Genomic DNA, 26,755 nt, shown 5'->3' on the forward strand with positions numbered 1-26,755 from the left:
TTTAATTAGTTTTATTCATTTATTTATTTTTTTTTTAAAAAGCTCCCAAACCATGTGTATTTGGCAGTAAAATAATTTACTGCTTAATTTCTCCAAATAGCAAGAACATCAAATATTGTAAAAATATTGAACAGCTTGAAGACAGGAATGACTACTAAAAATGCACACATTACATGTAACAAATGTTTATAAACAAAATACTATGGACATTTAAAAAAAATTAACTATAAAATGCTATTTTACAAACTTGACAGTCTAAACATTGTTTCATGCTTTGCATTTACCTTCCACAATATTACACTATACATGTGTACAATTGGAGAGGAAAGGTAACGCCACTACTATTGAAAGAAAATGTGACTAAAGTATAATAGATCAAAACTAAATTATGACGGTGCATAGAGACTCAAACATGACTTTGCTGATGTGCCTCCAACAGGTGTGGGAAAGCAAAAGCTTTATCACATTCTGTGCACTCGTACACTACTTGGCCAACATGGCTTTCTTGGTGACGTCGGAGAAGACTTAGCTGACTAAAAGACTTGTAGCACATATCACAACGGAATTCACCAACCTCTTTTTCTGCAGCATGTAGTTTCAAATGAAGAGACAGCTCCTTTGCTGTGTTGAACTCACTGTGGCACTGGGCGCATTGAAACTTAATCTGGGATGTGCTCTGAGCAGGTTCTTTTTGGTGATGTTTTTTGATATGTTTATCTAAATACTTTTGTTTTGCATAAGTTCTAGCACAAATTTCACATGTAAATGATTTTTCTTTTGGGTGTTGTCTGTTTTGATGCTCCAGCAGATGACTTTTTGAAGAAAACTGCATCGGGCAGAAAGGGCAACAGCACAAATCTTCACCAGTAACATCGATTTCATCGTCATCACCATATGATCCCTCAAGTTGCTTTTGAGAACAATCATGACTACTGCCCATATAGTTTTGATCACACTTTTTGCATTTTGAGTTTTTAGTGTGACATACATGTTCTTTCAGCTTGCTTGCAGTGAGGAAAGTTGTGTTACAAATTTTACATTCAAAAGTTTCACTTGGGTGTGTTGGGAAATGAAATACCAGTTCAGCAGGACTTCCAAAACACTGATGACAAACTGGACAGACAAAGCCTTGTTGACCATAGCGGAGGGTTTCATCGTGGTTTCTGAGATGGTTCAGAAAATCATGAGAAGAAGAAAAGCTGTTGTTACAATGATTGCAAGGATATTTACTCAGAGATGACTGCTTATGGGTGCTCAAGTGTATTTTCAGGTGAGAGGAATGCAAAAAATGTTTGTCACAGTCCATACAAGAATACTGACGCTCTATACTTGCCAGGCAACCATGTTCTGAAAGCTCCTCAGGATTTCGGAAACGCACACAGCAGACACCACATCGATATTTAAATTCATTTGTCAAAGAGGCAGGTTTATTATCAGTTTCAACTGCACTGTGGTCTGGCAGTTCAGTACCTCTTGACAAGTGAATTTTCCGGTGCTCTGCTCTACTGCTCTTGGAAGAAAACACACGGTTGCATATGTCACAAGGAAAGTTCTCCCCCTGGTGACTGAGCTTATGGTCCAACAATTCTGCGTGACTTCTAAAACATAACTGACACTTTGTACATCGGAAAGGTCGCTTTTTTCCAGAAGTATGCTTATGCTTTCTTAGTGCAAAAAGAGAGACAAAACCCCTGTTGCACACTCGACACTGAAACTCCGAATTATGCTTTCGTTCATGCTGTTGTAATTGGGCAGCTTGAAAAAAACATTGTCCACATTCAGCACATTCAAAAGGTTTTTCACCAAGATGGCATCGCTGATGGTCTTCAAGATTTTCCGATGTGGTAAAGGTCTTGCCGCACACATGACATGGGAAATATGGGGCCGAATCAGAATCAATGCTGTCACTGTCATCATTGTTGTCATCGTTATCTTCACTTTCTGATGTGCTTTGAGCGCTTAATGATTTTTCAGCTTCAGCTTTCTGCTCTTTCTGCTCTTTCTGCTCTTTCACCTCTCCATGATTTCTGTTCATATGTCTCACCAGAGATGCTCGGAGAGTGTAGTTCCTTTCACAGAGATTACAAGAAAAAATATCATCTGGGTGCTCTTTAGTACAATGATCACATAAAGATACTCTAGTCCTAAACCTGTATTTACATAATCGACAAGAATAAGGGTGTGAGGGGTCATGGTATCCCTTTTTATGGAGTTCAAGTTCTGTTTTTGAGGGAAACTCTGCTGAGCAGTCTCTACAAACAAACATACCACTTTCATGGACCATCATGTGTTTTTCAAGCCTTGCTTGACTAGAGAACATCTTTCCACATTTAGAGCATTTATTTAGTCTTTTTTCTTGTTCTTCTCTTCCATGGTCCTCTAAATGGCTAATGAGCATAAGGCCGTCAGTGAAACTCTTATCACATTCTGAGCATTGGTACACAACAGTTTTTTTCTCTACTAATGGCTTGTTTTGTGGTTCAGATTCTTCCAAGTCTTCCATTTCTTCTTCAGGTGAGTGTTCAGCAGGGGAACTGGTGAGTACCATTTCAATATTTGCTCTTAAAGGGACATCATCCTCCACTGAATGGTTACTGTTTGAGACTTGCTTTTTACATTTTCTAAGGTGATTGCGAAGAAGGGTTTTATTCCAGTAACCTTTATTACAAATATTACAAGTAAAGGGACTTTCCCTTAATTGGGGAGCTGTTTGCCAATCTTCACCATCAACTGGCCTTGTGAGTTTTGACGCCTGAGATGGTCCATACAATGGATTTTCTTCAAACTTTTGAATATTTGATAAATGATGTTGCAGAGGTGAAGTTTTTAAAGGTTCACTCTTTGTTTCTAGTTTGTGAGCATTTAAAAAGTGCTCCTGGAGTTGAGAAAAAAGCAAAAATCTGGAACTACAATATGCACAAGAAAAGCCACTTGATGGACTTGGATCAGTTTTTTTCACACAGGTTTGCACATGCCGTTGCAGATGGTGTTTTCTTAAAAATGTCTTGCCACAGTCACAGACAAATGACTGCTCACCAGTGTGAAGATACATATGTACTTGTAAATGTGCACTTGTTCGGAATGTACGAGGACAAAAATTGCATTTCAAAATATTGCCTATATCTTGTTTTGCAGAAATGGGCTGAATTCTTGCAAGAATTTTGCTGTGTTTTTCAGAAGAAACATTTATGGCCTGTGTTTCTGATTTATGAGGCTTGCCTTTGACAATAGAGGCCAGTCTACATCTTCTAAGCTTGATATGAGTTCGAAGAGATTTTTCAGTAGAGAAAAATGAACTACAACGCATGCACTTAAATCGCTTTACACTATGGAACATTGAATTGTGCCAATTAAGTCTGGATTGACTTGCAAAATTTCTTCCACAGATCTTGCATTCACATTTCTGACTGTTTTCAACATTACAAAGCCCAAGATTTTTTTGCCAACCAGTACCAATGTGATCTAAACTGATTTTGGGGATACAGATCTGAGGCCTTAATTGCAATTTCACTTTCCCTCTACAACAACCTAAGTGAACTTTCAGGTGGTCATACCTTGAAAAGCAGCTATCGCACACTTTGCATCGATAAGGCTTTACTTCATTGTGGGACAAAATGTGCTGTCTAAGATTTTGTGATTTTGTGAAAGTCTTGTTACAGAATTTACATTTGAAGTCAGTTGATTCTCTTTGGGGAAGATTTTCTGCTTTTTTATCAGCCATCAATTCTTCACATTTGAAGAAACCATCACAGGAAGCTTCATGCTGAGAACACAAAAGTCGACTTGGGAAGTTCTTTCCACAAAGAATACAAGCATGGGCCTCCATATCTTTGTGTTTAGAAAGATGTCTGCGGTAAAGAGAGGGATATTTAAAGGTTTGAGGACAGAATGGACATTTATAGTTTGATCCTGTAGACACCTTGAGGACAGCTGATTGGTTATTTTTTTGTGATGTTGTGCTTCTGTCAGTCATTGTCTCACCCTTGCACATCTTCTGATGCAAGTACAATTTTGAATTTCCAAAAAAAAAGTCACATGTTGGACATTTAGTCAAAGTATTGTTCTGGTGGCCTCTATAATGTTTGTAAAGATGCACTTTACGAATAAAGGAACGAGAACAATAACGACAGGCCAACGACTGATTCTGTGATGAGCAAGTTTCATGATGTAATTTTAAGCTATGTTCTTTGGAAAATCGTTTTCCACATTTGCAGAAAAATCGTTTACCACCAACATGCCTAGCCATGTGCCGGAGTAAATTACGTCTCTTTGTGAATTTGCGTTTACAAAATGGACAATCTGCACAATGTTTGGGGGGGTGTGTCAAATAATGGCTGCTGAGTAGTTGTGCTTCATCAAATACTTCATTGCACAATGGACAAGAATGTTGCCCTTCACTGAGAGTCTGGGTAGAATGAGAGTCAGTCACCTCTTGCTGAAGTAGTTGATTTTGACTCTTCAGGTGTGTACGCAAATGTCTTAAAAGATATACAGGATAAGCAAACTTCTGGGGACAATCTGGACATTGAAGCAACCCTCTATTTATATGAGACTTTCTGTGTTCAATGAGTTCTCCAATGGTTGGAAGAATCTTTTTGCAGACAGTACACTGAATCCTTCTCTGGTGTGTTATTTTATGATGGATTAGATGGAGATTTGATTTGAACCCTTTCCCACATTGCAAACAGTAGTAAGGTCTGTCACCTTGATTAAGAGGAACATTGACACTTTGTGGTGTCTCCTTTGTCAATGACCTTTTGATAAATTGATGTTTTGTGAGTGAATTCCTATATCTAAACCTTTGTCCGGTGAGTTCAAAGAGCTTGTGTTTCTTCATGTGCCTGTATTTTCCAGATGGATGATAAAAAACAGCTGGACAGAGATTGCACCGATAGAGTGGTTCACGCACAGCATTTACATTTACAGTTGATTTGCCATTTAGTTGTTCTTCCTCCGTCTTCAGTTTATTAAGCACAGTTGCCATCTCATTTGAATATCGATCAAATTTCTTGGGCTTTGATTTATCACTTCCAAGAAATGATAGAAAGTTTTTTAGACAAAAAGTGTGAATGTGTCTATACCTGTTAGAAGTCAGACTGAATGTTGCAAGGCATAATGGACACTTGAACCTTCCATTGGCTCTGCATTGCCTGCGGTAAGTAATGACTCTGACACAGTTTTTCAGATGCCGATTTCTGTTCACATGATTATTGAAAATCTGTGGACACAATGGACACTTGTACTTATACTTATCTGAGCCAAGTTCTACAGCTATCTCAAAAGGTTTTTCTACTGGCTTGACTGTACCTGGCTTTTTATGCACATTGTAATAATGCTTTGAAACCTTTAGCTTGCTCTTGAAAATTTTACCACAAAACTTACAAATATTTGTTTCTGTTATGTCATAGAGCTTCACATAACAATCAAACACTGATTTTACTGTATCAGTGTGAGAATTTGAAGTATGTTTTCTGTTAATTGGTTGGGACCTTCCACACCGTTTGGAAATATTTCTGTGTCTACGTAAAGAAGAACCCTGCGCAAAATACAGTCCACATTTTTCACATTTATATGGTGTTTTTCCGGTGTGTGAGCGCATATGACTGATGAATATATTCCATTTTGAAAAAGAAAGTCCACACTTCTGGCAATGGTAGCCTTTTCTTTTTTCCCCCTTTACCACATCTGAAGGAGACCTAGGGCTATATTGACACAAATGTTTCCTTGTTTGATCCTGATGTGCCAAATACACACCACAAGATGTGCACAACTGAAAACTATGCATTGAATGATGATGATTGTGGTGTTCAATTAGATCATCCAAATTGGAGGCATTGTACAAACATTGTGCACAGAAATACTTGTTGCTAGTTAAATTCTCTACATCTGTGGTTTTAAGGAGAACAACAGGCTGAAGTCGTTTCAACATTTCTGTAGAGGATCTCATTTTGGGGCATTTTTCAATGAATAATTCTGCAGGTTCAGAAGAATCTAGTTCAGGTAATTCATGTACTTCAGAAGATGGGGGAGACAGTGGTTCACCATCAGCATACACCGACTGTTCATTATCAGAATTGCTTGGACTTGCTTGGACATTTGAACTTTGGACAAACGGTGAAGAGTGATCAATTTCCTCTGTACTCTGGTTTGTCAACATTTCAAAATCCATACAGGATACACTTTTCTCATCATCACTTGGGCACTCTAATTGATCAGAGGAGTGACTTTCTGCTTGACAAACTGATTTTATTTCTGGATTTAAGGCCTCAGTTTTCATGTGTGAAGATGATTTGTCTTTTGGATGATTTGTGTTCAGGACTTCTTTTTTACCCATAATGTCAAACTTTGGAAATGCATTCTGCTTGCCTTTAACTGGTTTCTTATTAGGGTCAGTCAAAGCTTCTTTTTCTACCTTGATGTTTAGACTGTCCACCACAGATGTTTGTCCTGAATCAAGCACAACTATTGGCTTGTTATTAACACCATAATTTACAGCATCATCACCATCTGATATATTGTCAGATTCATTATCCTTTTCTGCTGTACATGCTTGCTCAATTACAGAGGTTTTGATTTCAAGGGTCCCAAGACCACCACTTTCACTGCTTTTTTGTGAGGTATCAGCATCACCATTACATTTTTTATCATTGTGTGCCATTCCACTGGTCTCTTCTACTAGGGAGTTTCCTTGAGTACTGGTTTCACCAACATTGAAAACAGAAAGCCTGCTACTACTTAAATTAGCAGTTTCATCAACTTCTTCAAAAGATGCTGCTTGCTCTGCACTTTCAGTTTTTGTTGAAGAATGCAAATGGGGGTCTATGGAGGACTCAGGAGACCTAGCATCACCAGTGGGAACAGATCCTTTACTCACCAACTGTATTGATGGATCATCTACTGTTTCTTTGACCTTTTCATTATCTCGCATCAAAGCTGCACTGGTGTGAAACCTGGACTCTAAAGCATTGCTTGTTTCACTGGACCTACTCAAGCTGAAATCACTGTTCATCAAATCAATAGTTTTGTTGTGTTGTGTTTCAGTTTTAATTGGATCATCCACTTCAGTTTGACAACAATATGTGACTGACTTATCTGGTAATACTGAAGAGTATGAAAGACTTTCAGTGTTTGGGTTGGATCCCTGGGTAGTTGTTGGTTGATTGTCACTGAATACCTTATGTTCAACAGTTTCTTTTGTTTCCTTTGCATTCATCAAAGTTTCTCTGCAATGCCCATTGTATTTCTCAGACACACTTGCCTTGTCACAAATGTTTAAAAATTCCTCTTGTTTACAGGTTTGGTCAAAACGTCCCACCCCCTGTGTCTCTGCATCAGTGCATGCACTTGATTTAGCGTGCTCAAATGACTTACCCTTGTCTTGGACACATTTGGTTGTATTTTCTGCTGTTAGATTTGGCCAAACAGTTTTTGGATATGTTAAGTCCTTAGCATCTCCAGAGTGTTTCTGAGGCCAGTGTGAATGATAATTAGCAGTAGCTCCAGTTTGAGGGTTATATACAGAAGTGCTGGTCATGAATCCACAAGATGATCTTGGTTCTCCACCTTCATCTGAAGACTCTTGAATGTTCATGCAGTCGTTAAAATATTCAGTGTCGGTGGGCACCACAGATTCCTGTTGAGATCCTAATTGTGGCGAATTTAAACAGTGTCCAGCTGTTTCCGACATACTTGTTTCAAAATTTGGTATACTGTTCTCCCATTTAGTCAAGTAGTCACTTTGTTCTCCATCAGGTTGCCATGACATTTCTCTGGGGTTTCTTTGATAATTTCCCATCTCTGAGCACCAGTTGGTATTGGCGTTTTCAAGACTATTGCTAAAACAGCAGTTTGATGCAGAGGCTCCATGTGGAATGCTCGCACTAGAGAATCCACCATGACCTACGAATCCACCAGCAGGATGAGGATTTTTCACTTCTGAGTCAGGAGTCCCATGGTCTGAAGGTAAAGATGAGTACTTTTGCAAGTATGGGTCCCAACCTTGAGCCATCCTTTGCCCGTTCTAAAAGCCCAAAAGAGAGAAAATTTAAAAAAAAAAAAAAAAAATGGGACAAGTACATTACAAAATAATAATTTCAAAAACAAGTAAACCTCACCTCTCGTCAACTTTTAGGAGCAAGGGAATTCCAATTTTCTGGGCACTACATTTGGAAATCCTGTAACATAAGCAAATTGTCATTATCACTATGTCACTAAATAGGCAATTGTTTAAAAAAATTCTACAAATAAAATTTTAACATTTTTTATTTTAACTTAAAAGTACAGAAACTCCACATTTGACCAAGACTTTAATGTCACTAGAACAATCAGTGGGCATTTAGAGTGAAGCACTCTCACACCACATATTCCACAAATTTAACCTTATACACCATGTTGTTCCATATGTGCTTTGAGCAAATTAAATTGGTATGAGTCTACACAGAAATAACAGATTTTTCAGTTTTGGGAACTACAAAACAAAACGACACAAAACAAAAAAACAAGTTTCCTCAGTATCAAAAAACATTTTTATGACTGTTAATAAAGATCAAGTCAAAAACATTTGATCAAAATAAAACAAGCACAAGGGTGTATGATAGTGTACAAATGTCTGCTGATGTAAAGCTGGAAACAACCAACTCAAAAGATCCATCACGGTCCAGTCAATCTTTCTACCATCATAAACTGCCTGTCAGATATTAAAATCTCAATGGACAACTTCCTCAAAGTCAACAGCAATAAAAACAGGATGTCTCATCACCAGAAGCCAAAGTTCTCCTCCCTTTTGGTCAGAACATCTCACATACCTTCTCGTTCAATCAGTACTATGCCACCTGTCCTTTCAGATCAACAGACACAAACCTTTCACTCCCATCACAAGGACAAAGCACCAGACCTTGAGTGGCTGACCCTTAGCTACCGGTGCTCTCTGGAATTCACTCCCAGAACCCACCAGGAATTCTAAAACTTCCAATCACTGCTACAAACTCAAACTTAAATTCCCCTGATCTTTGTGGTTATTCTTTGATTACACTTTTTTTCCTGTTTGATGCATATTATTTTATGCACATGTATTTTCTGAGAATATTTAGCGTAGTTGTCTTAGCATATGGACAAATACATATCAGTAACAGTAAATACTATCATCAACAGATGCAGGGAACATATCTTGTTAGAACAGGGGTGATTGTGAAATACAAAAAATAAGTAATAGGAAATGTGTGGATGGTAGTATTGTCAGCCATTGATGGAGCCGTGGGTGCAAGTTGCTGGACCAACATTGATGTTTCTACTGCTCGATAAATAATGTCTGTGAAGTGATGACGTATTTTTGACAGTAAAGTCGCATCTGTGAATTCGTATTCGTACTGATGAAAGCGTAATCGTAAATTTTCATTTCGTGACTGTAATTCTTGACTTGTAACTTTTCAATTCATATTCCGATGGATAAAATCCACACAATATATTTTATGTACGACTGGACTCATTCGAGAGTTTACGAATATTCATTTTATGCGCAACTACAGCCAAATATGCATGGGTTTCCCAAATACACACGGATTTCTATTCTATGCGCACAAATATTTCTGAAAGCTTTCTTACTCCATAGCATATTTATTTTGCTGCTCTGTTAGCCTTTTTTAAAGATTTTATACTAACAGATGTAAATGATCAGGTTGGTACTTACTGTGAGACAAAAAGTCTGGGAATCATCTACATGGTGTCATGCTTCAAGCACAAAGCAAATCCAAAGCCTAAAAGCACAAAATAATAAGAATTAATCTCTGGTAGCACTAGCATCTCTAGAATGCCATAGTCAATAGTTAGTATATTTTTGCCATTTACTGTTAACAGAAAAGTAAATATCACAAAATGTAAACTTTTTTAAATTGTTGAGATGCTTTGGTCTTAAGTAAAACACTAGAAAGGTTAAAATTAGTTGAGGCTGGCCATGTTAACCAACTTTTTTAAACAGATTTTTCACTAGTTATGCACTAGGTGCTACTTGTACTGATTGTACTGATGTACAGTTGTTTTTTATGCAAGCAGGAGAAGGATAAGAGCTGTCAGATTATGTGTCAATCATCAGACAATTCGAGACAAGTCGAGGCTTCTGTGATCACTGACCAGCCCTATTAAAGGTTGTATGGAGGATTTTTTTTTTGTTTCAAATTGTCAATGATAGCATTATAGAGATGCAGTAGCCTTGTAATTATGATGACCAAAAAAAATAGAATAAAAATTCATCAACTCTGGACGTGGTGGGGCCAGCTAAACATTTGCCAATAGATAATGATATTGCCTCGTTATCTGTTAGCTGACAGGCTGTCAATCAATCTCCCTACGTTTCTAGCGTAACTGACTTGCCTGCGCGCCGCCGGTACGTAGTTTACGTACGCCTGTCACGCAGTCCACAGACGCAAGCCGCACAGACGCTGTTTACTCCACCAACGCAACAGTTCTTAGCGGCTTTTTTTGACCTATATCTTCCTCGCAGTTAGCACAAAGTTTGTTGCAATGGCAGACAAGAATCCAGGAGCAGTTAGCCGCAAAAGAAAGTCCGTTTTTGAGATTGCTGAAAGAAGGGGAAAAGCAGCGAAGCCAAACTAAGGCGATTCTTGAAGATTCATTCCAGCGATGGCGCAACTGAAGCAGACGCAGGGTCTAAAGACTGACGCATTGGTCACAAAGTACTCCTGGACAGGTCACTTCTGCTTATTATGAAAACGTACTTTATTTCCAAGAGCTAGTCAAACGTTTTTCAGGACACGAAAGCGATATCCTATGTCTGAAAACGTAATTTTCAAGGCAAAGAAAGAGTCCGCTTGCTGCTGCGTGTTGTAGCTAGTTCATTCACACTGAATCTCCGCGCAACCTTCTCTGCACCCCTTTCCTGCTCCTCTCCCCGCTGCCCGATCCGCTCTTCCCCCTGCTCCTCACTTCTCCGGGCACGGAATCTCCGCGCACCGCTCCCCTCTCCTCTCACTGCTCCCTGCTCCGCTCTTCTCCCTGCTCCGCTCTTCTCCCTGCTCCGCTCTTCTCCCTGCTCCGCTCTTCTCCCTGCTCCTCACTTCTCGTCCGCCGACGAAATGTCCGCGCACCCGCTCCCCCCGCTCCTCACTTCTCCGCCTTGCCTAACCAACACTGTAGTTAGTTGTCTACAAGTCATGTGCAGCGCACCGGCTGTAAACAAACCCGTTTCTGGCGTAAGGAGGAGGCGGGAGGAGGCGTTTCTATGTAGGGAGCTGTAGGGGGGAGGGGGTTAACGCATGCGCAACATTTGAAAAAGGACAAACAGTCGCTGGATTTCTCGTTCCTTGGAAAATCCTCTATACAACCTTTAACTGTAATATATAAGAAATGTGATTATATCAGTGTTTTACACACAAGGTTCATCCAAAGCATGTGACATACACAGCATGAGTTGGTTTGTTTACACTCTGACTGGATTGTCAGCTCCCTCAGAGAACCTGCACATATTGTGGCAACTCCTGGATGTGTTTAATATGTTGTGAACTGAATACAGATTTGAAAACAAAAATTGCAATACTCACAACAAATGCACTTTTTCCAAAATATGCACTACAATGCCCAGCATTATGTACTAGTATCTGGGGACCCCATGCCCCCCTGATCTTAAACCAAATGAACACCATTAGAACATAATTTGAGCCCTTCTAGGATATACCCCATATACCCCAGAACATAATTCCTTGCCTCACTACTAGGAGGATGCCCCAAGACAGACATAACATGTGCATTGATGCAGGTGGAATCATATTACCTTTTTATGTATTGACTAATTTTAAGTTACTGTAATCACCAGAATGGACCAGCCTATTCATATTTTTTAATGATTCTAGTCATTAGCAGATATACTGTAAATAAAAAAATTGCTATAGTATGATAAATTGAAAGTGGCTTGCAGTTGACAATTCAAATTATTCCTTATGGGATATCATTCCATATCCTCAAATCTATCACATCTGCTTGCCATTTGCTGCTAGGGATGTGAAGATTATTAGCTTAACTGATAATCGTTATAATTCAGGTCACAATTCAATTGTAAATTATAAAAAATATTTTTTGTCATTTTCATTTGATCTGTGCACCAAAAAAAGAGAACAATTCATGTTAAGTTTTTTTTTTTAATCTGTTTGTTATCTCAAATTTACTTGAGATCATAATCATACACTGTTGATGAATAGAATGAAAGAAAATTTGAGGTTTCACTGGTTTGGTCACAGGTCAGTAATCATGAATAATTAAATCCTGGTGTTTTTAAAAATAAAATTTTCCCTACTTGGTACTATGTCACAGTTCAATCATAGTATAGGCTCAATGAAGAGAGTTATAATGCACTCTTGGCTTGCAAAAGTAGCTTTTTCGTTTAATAAACCTACTTCTGTCATACTTTGCCTAGAGGACACCATATTCTATAAACCGCTATTGCTGAGCTTCAGATGACATCACAACAGTCAACAGGGCAATATTAATGAATACAGAAAATGAATAATGTTAAAATGAAAATAAAATTATGTTGAAATAAAGTGAATTCTAGGGTTTAGTCAGTAACTGAAAATACCAGGTTCAACATCTGTGATACAGGGGGCAAGAGACAGTTTTTCCTATTGATTACATTATACTTTACCATGAAATATCCAAAAGATAAATTCATAAATCCTGAACCAGATCATTTCTATTAGTGACTAGACCCATGAACTCACTGTATTACAACAAAAATATGCACTCCAACTATATTCACTTTAGCTGACCCCTATCTGTATTAAATATTATAAGCCTATAGAAAGTTGTGTCATCTGAAACCCAGCAATACAATGCTTAGGCAAAGTAGATAATATATTCAGGACCAACTTTTCCTAAAAACCCATCACCTTTGTGTGTAACGTTGACAAGCTTATATTTAACACTGATTGTGAACACAACTAACGCTAATTAAAAATAAGAAGAAACGTTTGCATTACGAGTATTTAGAGCATAAAACCTGAACTAAATGTACACACTACACTAGTCTTAGCATACAGTAGTTAATATTGTGCTGATAGCTTATTGCACTTAAGTCATTAATTGCACTAGTTATCAAACAGTTACAACACGCAAAACTATATTACCATGAGTTTAGACTTGGACAAACTTTACTGATCCACAAGGGAATGATTTAGACATGTTGGACATTTGTTACACGTGGTTATGTTTTTATTAAACTATTAATGTGTTCACTAACTAAGCAACTATCCCAATTTCAGTACATTTGACTATGGAAATCTCTAAATATGTACATAATGCTACACTGTTTTGTTTGTTTTTCAATCAACATGACTGTATGTACAGTCACTATTATTATACAGAGGACACTAGTGAAATCCTTTTTAACACCCCCTGCCTGAGTCACGCTTTGCTCAGTATTTTAACCATACACTGAAGAAAAGGAAAACTATGTAAAAGGGGGATTTATTTGAGCATGTGCATTGTCAGTGCACGTTACCGAGCCGCACACCATGGTTACATCCATGGACGTACACAGTGTACAGAGCGGCTAAGCTAGCTAGCTCTTTCACTAGCCAGATGGTAGTTAGCAGTTAGCTTCGCTGCGGCTTTGAACACAGCAAATATGTAGGCTCAGTAGCACTCACCCAAGGCGTGCTCCCCTCGGCTCTTGGTCTGCTCATGCGTTCACTCCGTATCGACTCGTCTGCAAAAAGCGTGGAAAACACTGCGTGGGTTTTATATCACCAATATCCCACGTTGTATTTGTCGTTTTCGCCCGTACTGAGTGTTGGCAAAATCGAGTAGTCTAAGGCAATACCAGCGTTCTCAACAGGAGACGCCAATCAACCTCCATGATGGAAATGTACGTATCTTGCTCAGTAGGTGAATCTTGGTACGTTTTACACCCGCATTATTAGAACCAATAACAGAGAGGGACGCCCCGGTGCCCGCCCCTTTACGGTCGCGGGAGCGCCCAGGAGGCAGGCGAGTCCTTCCGGTGGCTGCTGCAGCTGCCCGTCTGCCTCATGGTCTGCCTCCCTAGAGCTGCCCGCCTGTAAGCGACTGAGTCTCCTCCCTGCCTTGTCCTGAAGCAAACACTATAATCCTAATAAATGTCTACTTCGACGTTGTAGTTCCTTATTACTGAATGTGTGTGCCTATTTAAGTGTGAAGCAATTTACTCAATGGCAAACATCAGATTCACTTACTTTCCTGATGGACTACCTTATGCTGGGTGGTCTTTAAAGGGTTAAAGGCTGCACAGAACCATTTTGTGCGCAAGAATCTGTTCAAAATGGCGTCGGTAGGTCTACATCAGTGGCGCAAAGCCCATTCAGGGATCCAAATCCAAAGCCATCTCCCTTGACAGGAAGGTGGAACATGTTCCCTCTGTTTTGTCAAATTTACTCTGCATTAACAATGCCAGTGATGTTACTATTGAACCATTACACCACAAAATCAAGATGAAGACTAGATGATTCTCTTACAATGAAGTCAGCCTATCTGATTTATTTTGTTTACCAATTTTTTATTTTGGAGGATTAATTGCATCCACTGCCCATCTCCCCAGTTAGATGGAAGAAATCCGGCTTCAGGGTGATTCTGGATCTAACATTATTTATCCAGTTTTGGCACTCATCTGGGTTGTGGAAGGCCTTCCCAAATATTAAAGAAAAGTTGCTGCTGAGAAAACCTGAAAACCTGCTGAGAATGTGAAATCACAACATTAGAGTTATTCTCCAGTTCTTCTCATTGCAGTTTTCTTACAGACCCTTAAGCATTTAATTATTTCAAACTATTCCTCAAGTGCAGGCCTTTACAAAGTGACAGATTTTTGCACCAAATGGATGTCCCATAATGTGATTCCATCAAAGGATGAAAGCCTACTTCCTTTATATGACATGGCACTTTGGATGGATACAATTTTAAATGTGCATTTGATCAATTCTTGCATCAGGCAAAACCTGTCAGAAGCAACGGGTGACCCCAAAACAGCAGTCTGATCTTCGACCAAGCATCAGTGGCATAAACGTAGTGCATGAGCCCCATTTCCAGCTTAGTTCTGGGCCCTATCTGGAACACATCCAGACATTCACAAACAATGCACTTGCACACAAGCTTCCCTACAGTTTAACCAACCAAACAGAGCACAATCTACTTAAAAATATATTGTGTAGTTGAAACAATGGGAGCAAGGCTTTCATAATTTCTTTCAATTCATAATAACAGTGTAGCATGTATAGACTGTATATATAAAAAGCACCCGCTAGCTGCCACATTCCAGATAGGAAATGAGTATTTTGCTATTTTGGCTGTAAAAAAAAAAAAAAAGAAAAAAGTCTTATTCCTAATATGGAACTCAGCTCCAAATTCACTCCTATTAACTGCTAGCCTCATGACCTTCATTTGACTGGAGCTGAACACTATGAGTGATGTCACACTCCCTTAGGCCACTTCTTTATACAGTCTATGGTAACAACACAGACAGCATAAAAACTCCAGGGGCGGATCGAGTCCCTTTTGGGCTGCTCATGGCTTGGGGCCCCAGTGTCAATGCACTGCCTGAACTGCCTGACATAGGTTTATACAGAGTCTGGTGCAATTTGGGACCTGCGTGTTACACTGACCTGTAAGCACTGCAGGTCCAGGTGTGGTGCGGGTCTGCAGAATGGATTCTCACTGAAGCAGTTTGAAACAATTTTCAGGTATAGACAAGTATGTCTGTGTCATTTCATGAACCCATGTGAACTGCTGTGCCAGTCAAACACACACAGCAGTAAAAAGTAGTTGGTGTAACATGTAGTCTGCAAGTCATTTGCTTGAAATACATGTCAGTCACACTTTGAGAATAAATTTGACCAGGGCTGTAGACAGAAATTTGGGTGTCCAGGCAAGAAGCCCCCCCCCCATAGAAACCAATATGGAGAGGGTGTGAAGTCACTGCTGACGACACGTGCTCTATATTAGACCCGTAGCACCCAGGAGTGCTAGGAAGGGTTGTTTCTCTTCATTCTTCGGCTGGGTGGGGCCTTTCAGAGTGATGTTTGAATGTTCTTGCCATGGATAGCTTTCCCACACAGCCACAAAATATCACAGCAATCTAAACCTGCAGCAAGGTATTCCTGACCAAGGTACTGCTTGAAATATGTGGCAGCACTACTGACACCCACTTATGAGACTGATTTTAATACTCCTGACCATAGAACAAGTCAACAAAAAACAACTTGGTGTTCAATTTGGGGGCCCCAAACATTTTTTCCTTTGTGGACCAAAATAGGTAGCCAGGCTGGCGCCACCTAATGTCTCCACTCAATTTAATTTCTCTCCAGTGACTATGTCAGGAATCGGAATACACTAGACGGTTTACAAGAACCCCAGAACCCCAGAACCCCAGTGTAAGTCCTGGCACCAGCCAATCAGCGAAGAGCCAAACATTCTGTGTTGGCAACGATTCCGGAGATCGAGGATTTAAAGCCGGAACAAAGAAAATGTTTGTTGATTTTTATCATGGGGAAAATAGCCCTGCTTCCTACGGGATTTGGGAAAAGCTTAATATACCAGTTAGCTCCGTTAGTGGGCATTACATACATCACAACCAAATAGCAGTGACCAGGAAGTTTCCATGAAGTGAACCCAGCTGATGAATCAGGCTACAAAATAGGTAAAGTAGACCAAAAATGTAATTTCTTGCATATAAACAATTTAGATGCAAAGATATGTAGACTAAATTGAAAGTAGCCAAGACTAAATAGCATTTAATTAATGCACCTTTTGGGGAAGAAAATAGTTTGGGCTCTCCTCCAACTACTGACAGTATATCCATCCATTTTCTTCCATTTTTCCCTAAGCAGGGATGCCCAAACTTCTTTCCACACACACTTCCTCCAACACTTTCAGAGGGATCCCTAGGTGTTCCCAGGCTGAGACAAATAGAACACCCCTCCAGCATGTCCAGAGACTTCCTCGGGCTTCCATCTGGTGTGATATGTCCACAGTACTTCCCCGGGAAGTTGTTCAAAAGGCATCAAGAACAGATGCCCAAGTCATCTCATCTAGCTTCTCTCGATATGGAGTAGCGGCTCTACTCCATATTCCTACTGCGTGACAGGGCTCCTCACCTTATCTCTAAGGGAGCATCCAGCAGAAGAAACTAATTTTGATCACTTGTATCTGCAATCTTGTCTTTTCAATTATTGCCCATAGCTCATGACCATAAGAGTCAAGTTTTCAAAGTAAAATTAAAGATACACCTTACAAATCTCTGAAATGTTTTGTGGGTCATAAACCCTTGAAGGGCCCAATGTGGCCTTCTAGCCCTACTTATGACATCCTTGAGTTAAATGAAAGACCAGACATAATGGTCTCAAGTCAACCAATTTTTTAAAGTAAAGATCCGGTATTATTCATTATTTAGGCACTCTTTTTGGTTTTGATCTTTTCACTCTGTATATCATTTGCATGGATAAATAAAATCTCTCAACATCTGTGAGTTCACAATCTCAAAAGAAACCTCCTTGAACAGATACATTGAACCAACTGGACCAATGGGAGGGCAGTATTTTGGTTTGGGTGGAGGTCAAAGGCAAAGAGCCCAAACAAACCAAAACAAAACAGCAATGTCCAATAACAGGCACAGGCATTTTTAACAGCAGAAATAGGAACAGTTGTTTTTGTTTCTCTTGTAGGCAAAATTGAGATTTTTCGCCTTGCTCTGCTCACCCTGTTCCACTGACAAATCAGTTTAAAGTGTTCAGTGAAAAGTTCTTACTTTGCTGGGACGCTTTCAGTGAGAGCAGGTGTATATAACTTGACTCATAGCCAGTGATGCCAGGTTTCAGCAAACAAACCCATGCAAGATCAAAAAACCTGTGACTCGTACTGCACAGCTGTACTGTACTGCACCCTCCCTCTCACGCAGAAATAGAAGCTTCGTCTTATTAACCTGCTACAGTTAAGTTAATTAACTATGCAAAACAAAGTAATATCCAGATTCAGTGAAGCAAAGGAATGCCAACACCATGTACCAAGAAGTGGCTTTTTCTTCCGCAGGTCACTTCTGTCCTTTCTTTAAAAAGAACCACTCTTTCCTTGTACGACAGGTCCCACAATCATTCCCTTCTGCTCATGTAAGTAAGTTTTTATTTATATAGCGCTTTTCACAGACATATGTCACAAAGATGCTTTTCACAGATCATTATTCCATTCACTCCATACCCGGTGGTGGTAAGCAACTATTGTAGCCACAGCAGGGAAGACTGATGGAATCTGCTCCATCGGCCCCTCCAACCACCACCATCACTCAAGCATGCACACACATCATTTTCATACAAGGCAATGTGGGTGAAGTACCTTGCCTAAGGAAACAACGGCAGTTTCTGGGACCGGCACCTGATTTTCCCACTGACCTCCCATCCAAGTACTAACTAGGCCCAGCCTTGCTTAGCTTCCGAGATCTGATGAGATCAGGCATTGACAAGCCAGTATGGCCACATGGGTATCATAGGCTTGTTGGTCTCAACCCTCTAGTCTTTCCAAATCCCAATGGGACTTTCCTGGTTATATAAAGGTTAGAAGAACATGCCCCAAATGTATGCATTCTCATGTTGCCTTGCTTTCATAACACATCATCTATCTGGGCTATTCTACATCTGTTAACCTAGTTGGCAGATAGTTGTCCTGGATAAAACAAGGGGCCAACTCCAGTTACAAAAGGGCTTGTTCAAGGTGACCTGTGCCTCACCTGGAATGTGGCTCATATAGTATTAGGTCAAAACTGAGCATGTCAATTACTCTTGCACAACTTGTAGATTAGTGAAGAAAGGAATCCGATGCAAACAATTTACAAATCACCATGCCTAGCTGATTATCTTCACTGAGATGTCATTGCTTTGCCTAACATGTTTTACAGCATGACACTTATCTACCTCCATGGAGAAAATTAGGTGGCACCATTTAGTTATAGGCCAAGTTACAAGTCAGATCTGTGGTGAGGGGACTGATCACAGTAAGACAGCTTGCATGTTTTTCAATGCATTTCTGGGCAACAAAACAACTGTAATTGAATAAATTCAAGATAAATAAGTTTAATGCCATGCTGTGGAACATTCCAGGCAAAGCAATAAAATGTTGTAGAATTCCACCTAAAAAGTTACATAGTGTATCATTAAAAGGAAAAATGCACAATAACAAGGCCACTCAGTGCTATGTGTTTCAAATATTGGATCAATAGTTACTGAATATAATAGTTACTCAACACCTATTTTAAAAATGTTATCATTGCAATTTTTCTTTTTCAGCTGAAAACAAAACATACAATAGCTTATATTTAATATTCAGATTTAATAGGTTCAAAAAGAAACCAATACATTAACACAAAAACCTGAATATGTCTAAAGGTCCTTTAATGATTGGTGGCATAGATGGTGACAGCACCATCATACTCATCTTTCGAAAAGACCAAAGCATTCCTTAAAGTGTAAGCAAATTTACAAGCAAAATCTAAAATTACACACAAAAGCAATTATTCAACACTCTTATCAGTAATCTCATATTTATTGTGGATATTACCGGTACATACAATACATGAAATTTACCTTTAGTTTTCTGAGCCATGAGAAAGCTGATGCTGAACAAATGTTTCCATGCATTCAAACGTCTGGGAGCATTCAGTGCATGTATAATTGGACTCAGGTGCATTTTCCTTAACATTTGCAGCACTGAGAACACCATTTTGCTCTGTATCTTCTGTATGGCCCTCTTCAAGGACATGCTCTTCACTTGGAGCAGCTTCATGAGTATCGCTCTCTGTCATGTCTTGGCATGGCTTTTCATCTTTAGAGGAGGAATTTGTAGATGCTGCGCCTGCCTTGCCTTCTTTTCTATGATAGCGTAAATGTGTCTTAAAGACACACAGAAGACCGAACTTCTTCTCACATTTGTGACATTTATAGTTTTCACAAGCTGCCCTTTGAATTTCTGTAGCCTTATTTTTATTGTCAGGTCCAAGAGCTTGGCCATCGATTTTGGATGTATGACTTATGCCCTTATGGTATTTCATATGTTGGGTTAAGCTATTAGAATGATGAAAAACACAACTGCACAGCTTGCATGGATGCATTGTGAAACTAAAATGTTTTTTTCTTGTTCTGCAATTTGCTTTTCTTAGTAGTCCATTAAATGACTTTGATTTCAGAGTTGGATTTTCCATTTTTTGTTGCGACTCATGTGTTGTATGGTGTTCTTTCAGGGCAGTTAACTCAGGGAACCGCTCCCCACACAAACCACATCTGTATGTCGAGTCAGTTTCACTGCTTGCATTCATCAATTTCTTTGCTCCATTCCTAGCATGAGTAGATGTGCCATTACAAGTTTTCAGATTAACTCTAGTGGCATCTTCAGTTTCAGATGTTACAGACACCTCTCTCCCTTTGCATAGGTAAAATGAATGTATCTGGAAGTCTGTTAACCAGAAAAAAGATAGCTTACATTTTTTACAGCTGTAAGATCTCTCCAACTTCAAATCTTGACTATTCTCAAACTCATCAAAAAGTTTGGTAGACGAATGACTATGGTTTATATGAGCTTTCAGCGCATCTATTTTTACAAAGCGCTTGCCACAGTATGCACAATAGTGAAACCTTTCATAGGTATGGTTTTGCATGTGTTTCTTAAGTTCCAGTCTACCTTTAAAGAACCTACAACATAAAGTACACCTAAAACCACCATCTAGATTTCTATACTGCTGATGACGATGCAAGAATTGCAAGCTATTGAAAGTTCTGCCACAAACTTCGCAACGGTAAAGCCCTCCATGAGAATGGTCCAGGTTCGAGTCCAAAGATTTTGATGCCAAAACATCTCTGGAGAAAGACTTCTGTGAAGGAGACATGGTGTTGACAGGGCATGAGAAATGAGATGGCAATATTCCAGGAGAGGATGGTCGTTTGGTTGAGTATTCAGGATGTGTCAAGCCAGTTAACGCTGTCAGTGTACCATTCTCTTGAAGGACATACTCTCTGGGCACTTCAAATCCGTTAGATGAGCCATCAAAGGTAAAAGATTCCAAAGGTCCATGGATGGACATATGACTTAACACATTTTGATACTGACTAAATCCATCGCCACATATTGTGCAGATGAAGGTGCAACATTCTGCCAATACCTTCTGCTTTTCCATTGTGAAATGATTTTGTCCGAGCACAGAAGGCATCACTTCCTTTGTAGTGGCTTTGACTGCTTTCCAAGTTTGACGCCACCAAGGCACCTAGAACAACAAATCAAAAAAATTATGTTGAAGTGCTTACAGCAATAAACAGCTCTGTGTGAGCAACTATGTTAGCAACAGAAGAGAGATGGCTTGGACCTATTTTCTTAAGATTTAGCTTTCCGGTCCCATCGAAAAATCTATTTTTTTTGTGAACTACCAGGAATCAAACCTAGATCCTTCTTGCAGTCTAGCAAACGTGTCACAGATTATTCCACTATACAGTTTTAAGTGGAAGTAAAACCAAAAGATTTTGGGGCTCCAGAAAACCTAAGGTATTTTATGTGAAACCAAGTTTGGGTCCTTACAGAGAGATTTCAGTGAACCATGATGACAGACAGCCAGAGTACGTTTTAGTGCCGTTTACAGCCAAGGGAAGGAACTGCAGCATCCAAAGGTTTGTTGGGCAGAAAATCAGCAGCCTGAGAAACCAGAGAAGTGCAACCCCTATTCTGCAACTGCAACTTTATTTATAACGCACTATAAAAACAACACAGGTTGACCAAATTGCTACAGAATACTTTCTTTCTAACCAATGAGAAAGAACAAAAAGTACCTTCAAAACAAACACATTTGCAAACACTCACCGCTCAAGCGTCCCCCGAGTCAATCACGTGACACACATGCTCTTGTTTACACTAGTGTACAACACTGAGGCTCTAGCTTTAAATGCTCTTGTAGCCTGATCCTTGATAATGAATAAAAGTTAACTTCAGCATTGTTTAGGCCAGCAACAAAACTACTGCTTGTTTTTATCTAAGTGCGAGTGCAGAGAAGCGAGTTTGTCCCATAGACAGTACACACGCAGCTTCTGTGAACATGCTGGATTATATTCTTTTCATGGATGATTGTTTTGAGTCAGGAGTAAAAGAACACTCATTTGTGCAGACTAGTGATCTGAACAGTGAGTGTTGCAAATGTGCCAGTTTTTAAGGTACTTTTCGTTCTCATTGGTTAGCACTTCACTGCAGTAAGATAGTCCGCAGCAATTTTGTGAACCAAGCTTTGTATATATTAAGTGAATTTTTATCTGCCCATTGAACACGTGCACTACAGTAGTGCTCTTTTCTCACGTGGGCAAACGTGAATGTACACGGTCTTGCATATCACGTGATTGCTTTGACCAACCAGAGCAAGAGGAGCTAGAGCGTAGCCAGAGCTAACGATTAAAAGCTGCTTTTAAGACAACTGAAGGATTTTAAGATGAGAAAGAGTTTATAATCTAAAAATAGGTTAAAAAAAAATCGCCACAAAATCTGACATTTTTGAAAGCCATAGGTGCCCTGTCAGACGAACATGGGCAGTTTATGATTACATTGCGCTCTTTGAGAAAAATCCTTTCTGGGCAGGACCGATTTTTTTTTTTTTTTTTTTTTGCAAACGTTCCAGTGAGTGGCCACTACACCAACTCAACATAGCTCTAAACTAGGAATACCCTATCCAGTTATTTTAATAGATCCATGGAAAAACCCTGGAGGAACTATAAAGGGATTATCAGACCACGTCACTTACTGCACGTGTCTCCTGCAGAAAGAGCTGCTGTCCTGTCTATTATCATGTCAGGGTCTTGTAGGATTTCAGCTGATTTCAGTCTCTCCCAGGGGAGGGGCTCATTGTGTCAATCAGGTATGAGTAGATGTCTGGTTACTGAAGTTTTGAGACATTTCTTCTCATCATTTATGCACTCGCCTGAATTTAAGACATACAGGTCACTAAGACATATCCCTCTCACTAATGTTCATTCAGCATCATAACTTATTTTATCACAGAGTGATAAACTGTTTCAGTGCACTGACAGCAGCGCTAGCTAGCGTTGCAAGTTCATGTTAACCACACAGGCTATGGCGCTTTCTGCACTCAGGCTGCACGCGCATCTGCTGTGTTGCCAAACAAATAGTCTGCCTTTAGCTGAGAGCACCACACTTTAGTCTTCATGCATTAGGTTTAGCTTATGTTAGATCACTATGCACTTGAAATATCACATTTCTTATCTTATATGCGAGGAAAACAGCTGCTGCATAGTGTTTGTGCTAGCTTTGCTTTGCGAAGCATATCAGCTCCACGTATATAAGGTGCCATTACTGGCAATACGACAGTTTACCACAAGGTTAAGTCAGAGTCCGGTGAGAAATTATTATTTTTTCATGTTTATATGTGCTCTTTGCAGTCTTATTTTCGCAGGACTTTGCACTCTCTCTTATCCGATCATCGGTTTAGATGTTTTAACCATGCCTGGAGCTGTACCGTACAGGCCCTAGACCCTGTAAGGAACTAATGCCTATCAGGGTCTGCTTTGGACCCCTCAAGTGGGGCAGCAGGGTTCACTTCAGACAGTGTACAGTGAACGGAATAATAAGAAATAGGGCTTATGTCTATATATGATATAATGGATATGGATATTTGTGTGGAAAGAGATATCTGTTAATCTGTTTGAGAGGACAGCAAAAATTCTTATTTCAAAAAGTCAAAGACAGATATGGTATAGACTCATGACACAGAGTGAAGTTTTCAAGCCTCTTGGGTTTTTTTTGTTTTTTTTGTTTTTTTAATATGGCTTACAGATAATGAAAACCCAAAATTAAGTGTCTCAGAAAATTTGAATATTGTGAAAAAGTTCAATATGCAAGTCATGGCGTCACACCCTAATCAGCTAATCGACTGAAAACACCTCCAGGTTTCCTGAGCCTTTAAACAGTCTCTCAGGCTACGTTTACACATACCCAGGTATATTGAGAAACAAATATTTCCATCCCTTAGTTTTCCAAAATAACATTGTGCACAAAGCATTGTTTTCAGAAACGTTTTTGTTTACATGAACCTGCATAAATACACCATCGAGCGCCATCATAACTACGCCAAGCCTATGGGCAGCTCCTGGATTAGATTCAAATTTGTAGCATTTATTTCATTACACTCAAAAATACTTTGAAAAACATGCATTACTGAGTGGGCTCGCCACTCCACAAATAAGTTAAAGAAGTGGCAAAATCACTGACCTCTGAGCCTCATTCGTCTCTGGTCATCAATATGATACATCAGCTGTGTGTGCAAATGCAAACACATGAAAAGTGTTTGCATCAGAAGAAATGTGAGTGCTGCTCTGAATGCTTCTGTGATCATCATCATAGTGAAAGTTAAACATTTGTCACACTTTTGGCACATCAGCTGCCTAAAACTCAGTTTATCTCACTTTTCAAGCAAACGCCAAACTGTAGTTTTCCAGAATCTCCACTCTAACTGGAGTTTTTTAGAAATATTCATTTTCAGAGGCGAATTTGCCATTTGCGTGTAAAAGATGGGTACAAAGAAAGTCTCCATTTAAAAAAAAATACCTGTGTATGTGGAAACGGGGCCTCAGTCTGAGTCTGGAGGCTACAAAATCATGGGGAAGCCTGTTGTTTGGACAGACGTCCAGAAGACAGTCACTGACACTGCACAAGGAGAAAGCCACAAAAGGTCACTGCAAAAGAAGCTGGTTGTTCACAGAGTGTTGTATCCAAGCATGTTCATAAAAACTTGAGTGGAAGAAAAAAGTCTGGTAGGAAAAGGTGCACCAGCAAAAGGTTGTCAAGCAAAATGCATTCAAGAAAGTGCAGGTGCTTCATAAGGAGTGGACTGTGGCTGGAGTCATCAGCACAATAAGAGCCATTACACAAAGATGAAGCCTATATGGGTCGTGAGATTATGTCAGAAGGCAAAAAAGAAGTGGACTGTTGCTCTGTGGTCCAAAGTTTCTTTTCAGATGAAAGTACATTTTGCATCTCTTTTGGAAATCAAGGTCCCACAGTCTGAAAGAACAGTGGAGTAGCACAGAATCAACATGACTTGAAGTCCAGTGTGAAGTTTCTACAGTCAGTGACGATTTGGGCTGCCAGGTCATCTGCTGGTGCTGTTACACTGTGTTTTCTAAAGTCCACAGTCAATGCAGCCATCTACCAGGACATTTTAGAGCACTTAATGCATCCTTCTGCTGATAAGCTTTATGGAGATGCTGATTTCATTTTTCAGCGGGACTTGGCACCTGTTCACACAGCCAAAGGCACCAAAAGCTGCTTCATTGACCATGTTGTTACTGTGCTTGATTGACCTGCAAACTTGCTTCACCTGAACCCCATAAAGAATCTCTGGGGTATTGTAAAGAGGAAGATGAGAAACACCAGAGCCAACAATGCACATGATCTGATGGCTGCTATCAAAGTAACCTTGATTTCCATTACACCTGAGCAGTACTACTGGAGGCCCAGCCAAGTACTGAGTGCATACAAATTAATACACTTTTCAGAAGCCTGGCATTTGTTTAAAATATCCTTTGAGACACTGAATTTAGAATTTTCATTAATCTATAAGCCATAATCATCACAATTTCAAGAAATAAAAGTTTGAATGCTTCACTGTGTGTCATGGGTTACAAATATATGGGTTTGACTTTCTGAAATGAGTGACAAAAAATATTGAACTGGCTTTCAGATCTCACACTATGATCATGTCATTCTCCCATCTGGGGTCTAGACCCAGTTTTCTTGTTGATCTCATGATATTTCCATAATAAATATCCAAAAAGATAATTCACATACAAAGCAATATGATTTACAACAAAAACCTGCAAAACAATACAAGCATTCAAACTATAAACATTAAAATATATCTTTTCCAGGTGTATGCAGATACATTTTAAATGTAAATAGCCAAACCAAACTGGAATACTACTAAAATTTAATGATCACGGGGTTATATTGAGCCTCTTCCTGTTCTTGTGTGTTGCAGCTTCCGTGATAATATATAAAATATGTGGATGAAAAAGTGTACCTCTGCCATCATTTTATCAAAATAGACTGTACGTAGGTCATACTTAAACCATCCCTGAAGCAAGTACTTACTGAGGCCGTAATAAATACAAATTCTTTGTGAAATCTAATCTTAATTGCATACATTGTCAAACGCTACATGTCAGAGTGAGTGAATCTTAAAGTCTTTACGTATAGCAAAAGGTTGAGAACATGTGATCACTAGCACCGTACACTTACCGTCAATTTTAGTGCGTCTAACTTGATGTATGTACAGTATTCACTATAATTTCACAAATGGGTTGCATGGATCGTCCTTAATGTCACAGCAGTATTGTTTATCGCTCGTTAACACAGCGCTCGTCTCGTCTCGTCTCTGTTGTCCTCAGGCCTCTGGCCGGGCTGGCAAGGCGAAGAAAGGGAGTAGGCGGTGTACACCCGGTGTAGGGCGCCCTCTGGTGAGTAGGAGGAGGAGTAACCAGGTCGACCTCAATTCGAAAGCATAATCAAAATGCCAACATTGGTCTCAAGTTTTTGTGTTAAATTGATGGAAGACATTTTGAGATATGCGCATAAATTCTATCAAATCTACAATGTCATGACTTGAGGCGGGTGGTGGCACAGTGGTGGCATAGGTCTACTCTAAAAAATTATCATTTACTTATTTACTGACATCCCCATTATCTGTTACCAAATTGAC

General features: G+C 39.5%; 1 protein-coding gene across 5 annotated transcripts; it reads right to left on the minus strand.

Moving 5' to 3' along the window:
* On the minus strand, positions 1–26,460 carry si:dkeyp-84f3.5 (uncharacterized protein LOC334144 homolog). 5 transcript variants are annotated; one of them, XM_055163497.1, is made up of 6 exons: positions 26,296–26,460; positions 21,170–21,271; positions 13,653–13,711; positions 9,686–9,752; positions 8,115–8,174; positions 1–8,020 (listed from the first exon to the last, which is right to left on the minus strand). In XM_055163497.1, exon 6 carries the CDS (start codon positions 8,006–8,008, stop codon positions 407–409), a length of 7,602 nt encoding a protein of 2,533 aa, XP_055019472.1. In that variant the 5' UTR covers positions 8,009–8,020; positions 8,115–8,174; positions 9,686–9,752; positions 13,653–13,711; positions 21,170–21,271; positions 26,296–26,460; the 3' UTR covers positions 1–406. The 5 variants fall into 5 exon arrangements, with proteins under 5 accessions (XP_055019472.1, XP_055019471.1, XP_055019473.1 ...); XM_055163496.1 differs by having other exon boundaries at positions 19,602–21,271; XM_055163499.1 differs by having other exon boundaries at positions 1,886–8,020; positions 19,602–21,271.
* Between the last annotated feature and the right edge of the window lie 295 nt (positions 26,461–26,755).

Source organism: Boleophthalmus pectinirostris, unplaced genomic scaffold (genome assembly GCF_026225935.1).
Source record: "Boleophthalmus pectinirostris isolate CB_2022bp ecotype Guang Dong unplaced genomic scaffold, ASM2622593v1 HiC_scaffold_6, whole genome shotgun sequence".
Taxonomy (NCBI): domain Eukaryota; kingdom Metazoa; phylum Chordata; class Actinopteri; order Gobiiformes; family Gobiidae; genus Boleophthalmus; species Boleophthalmus pectinirostris.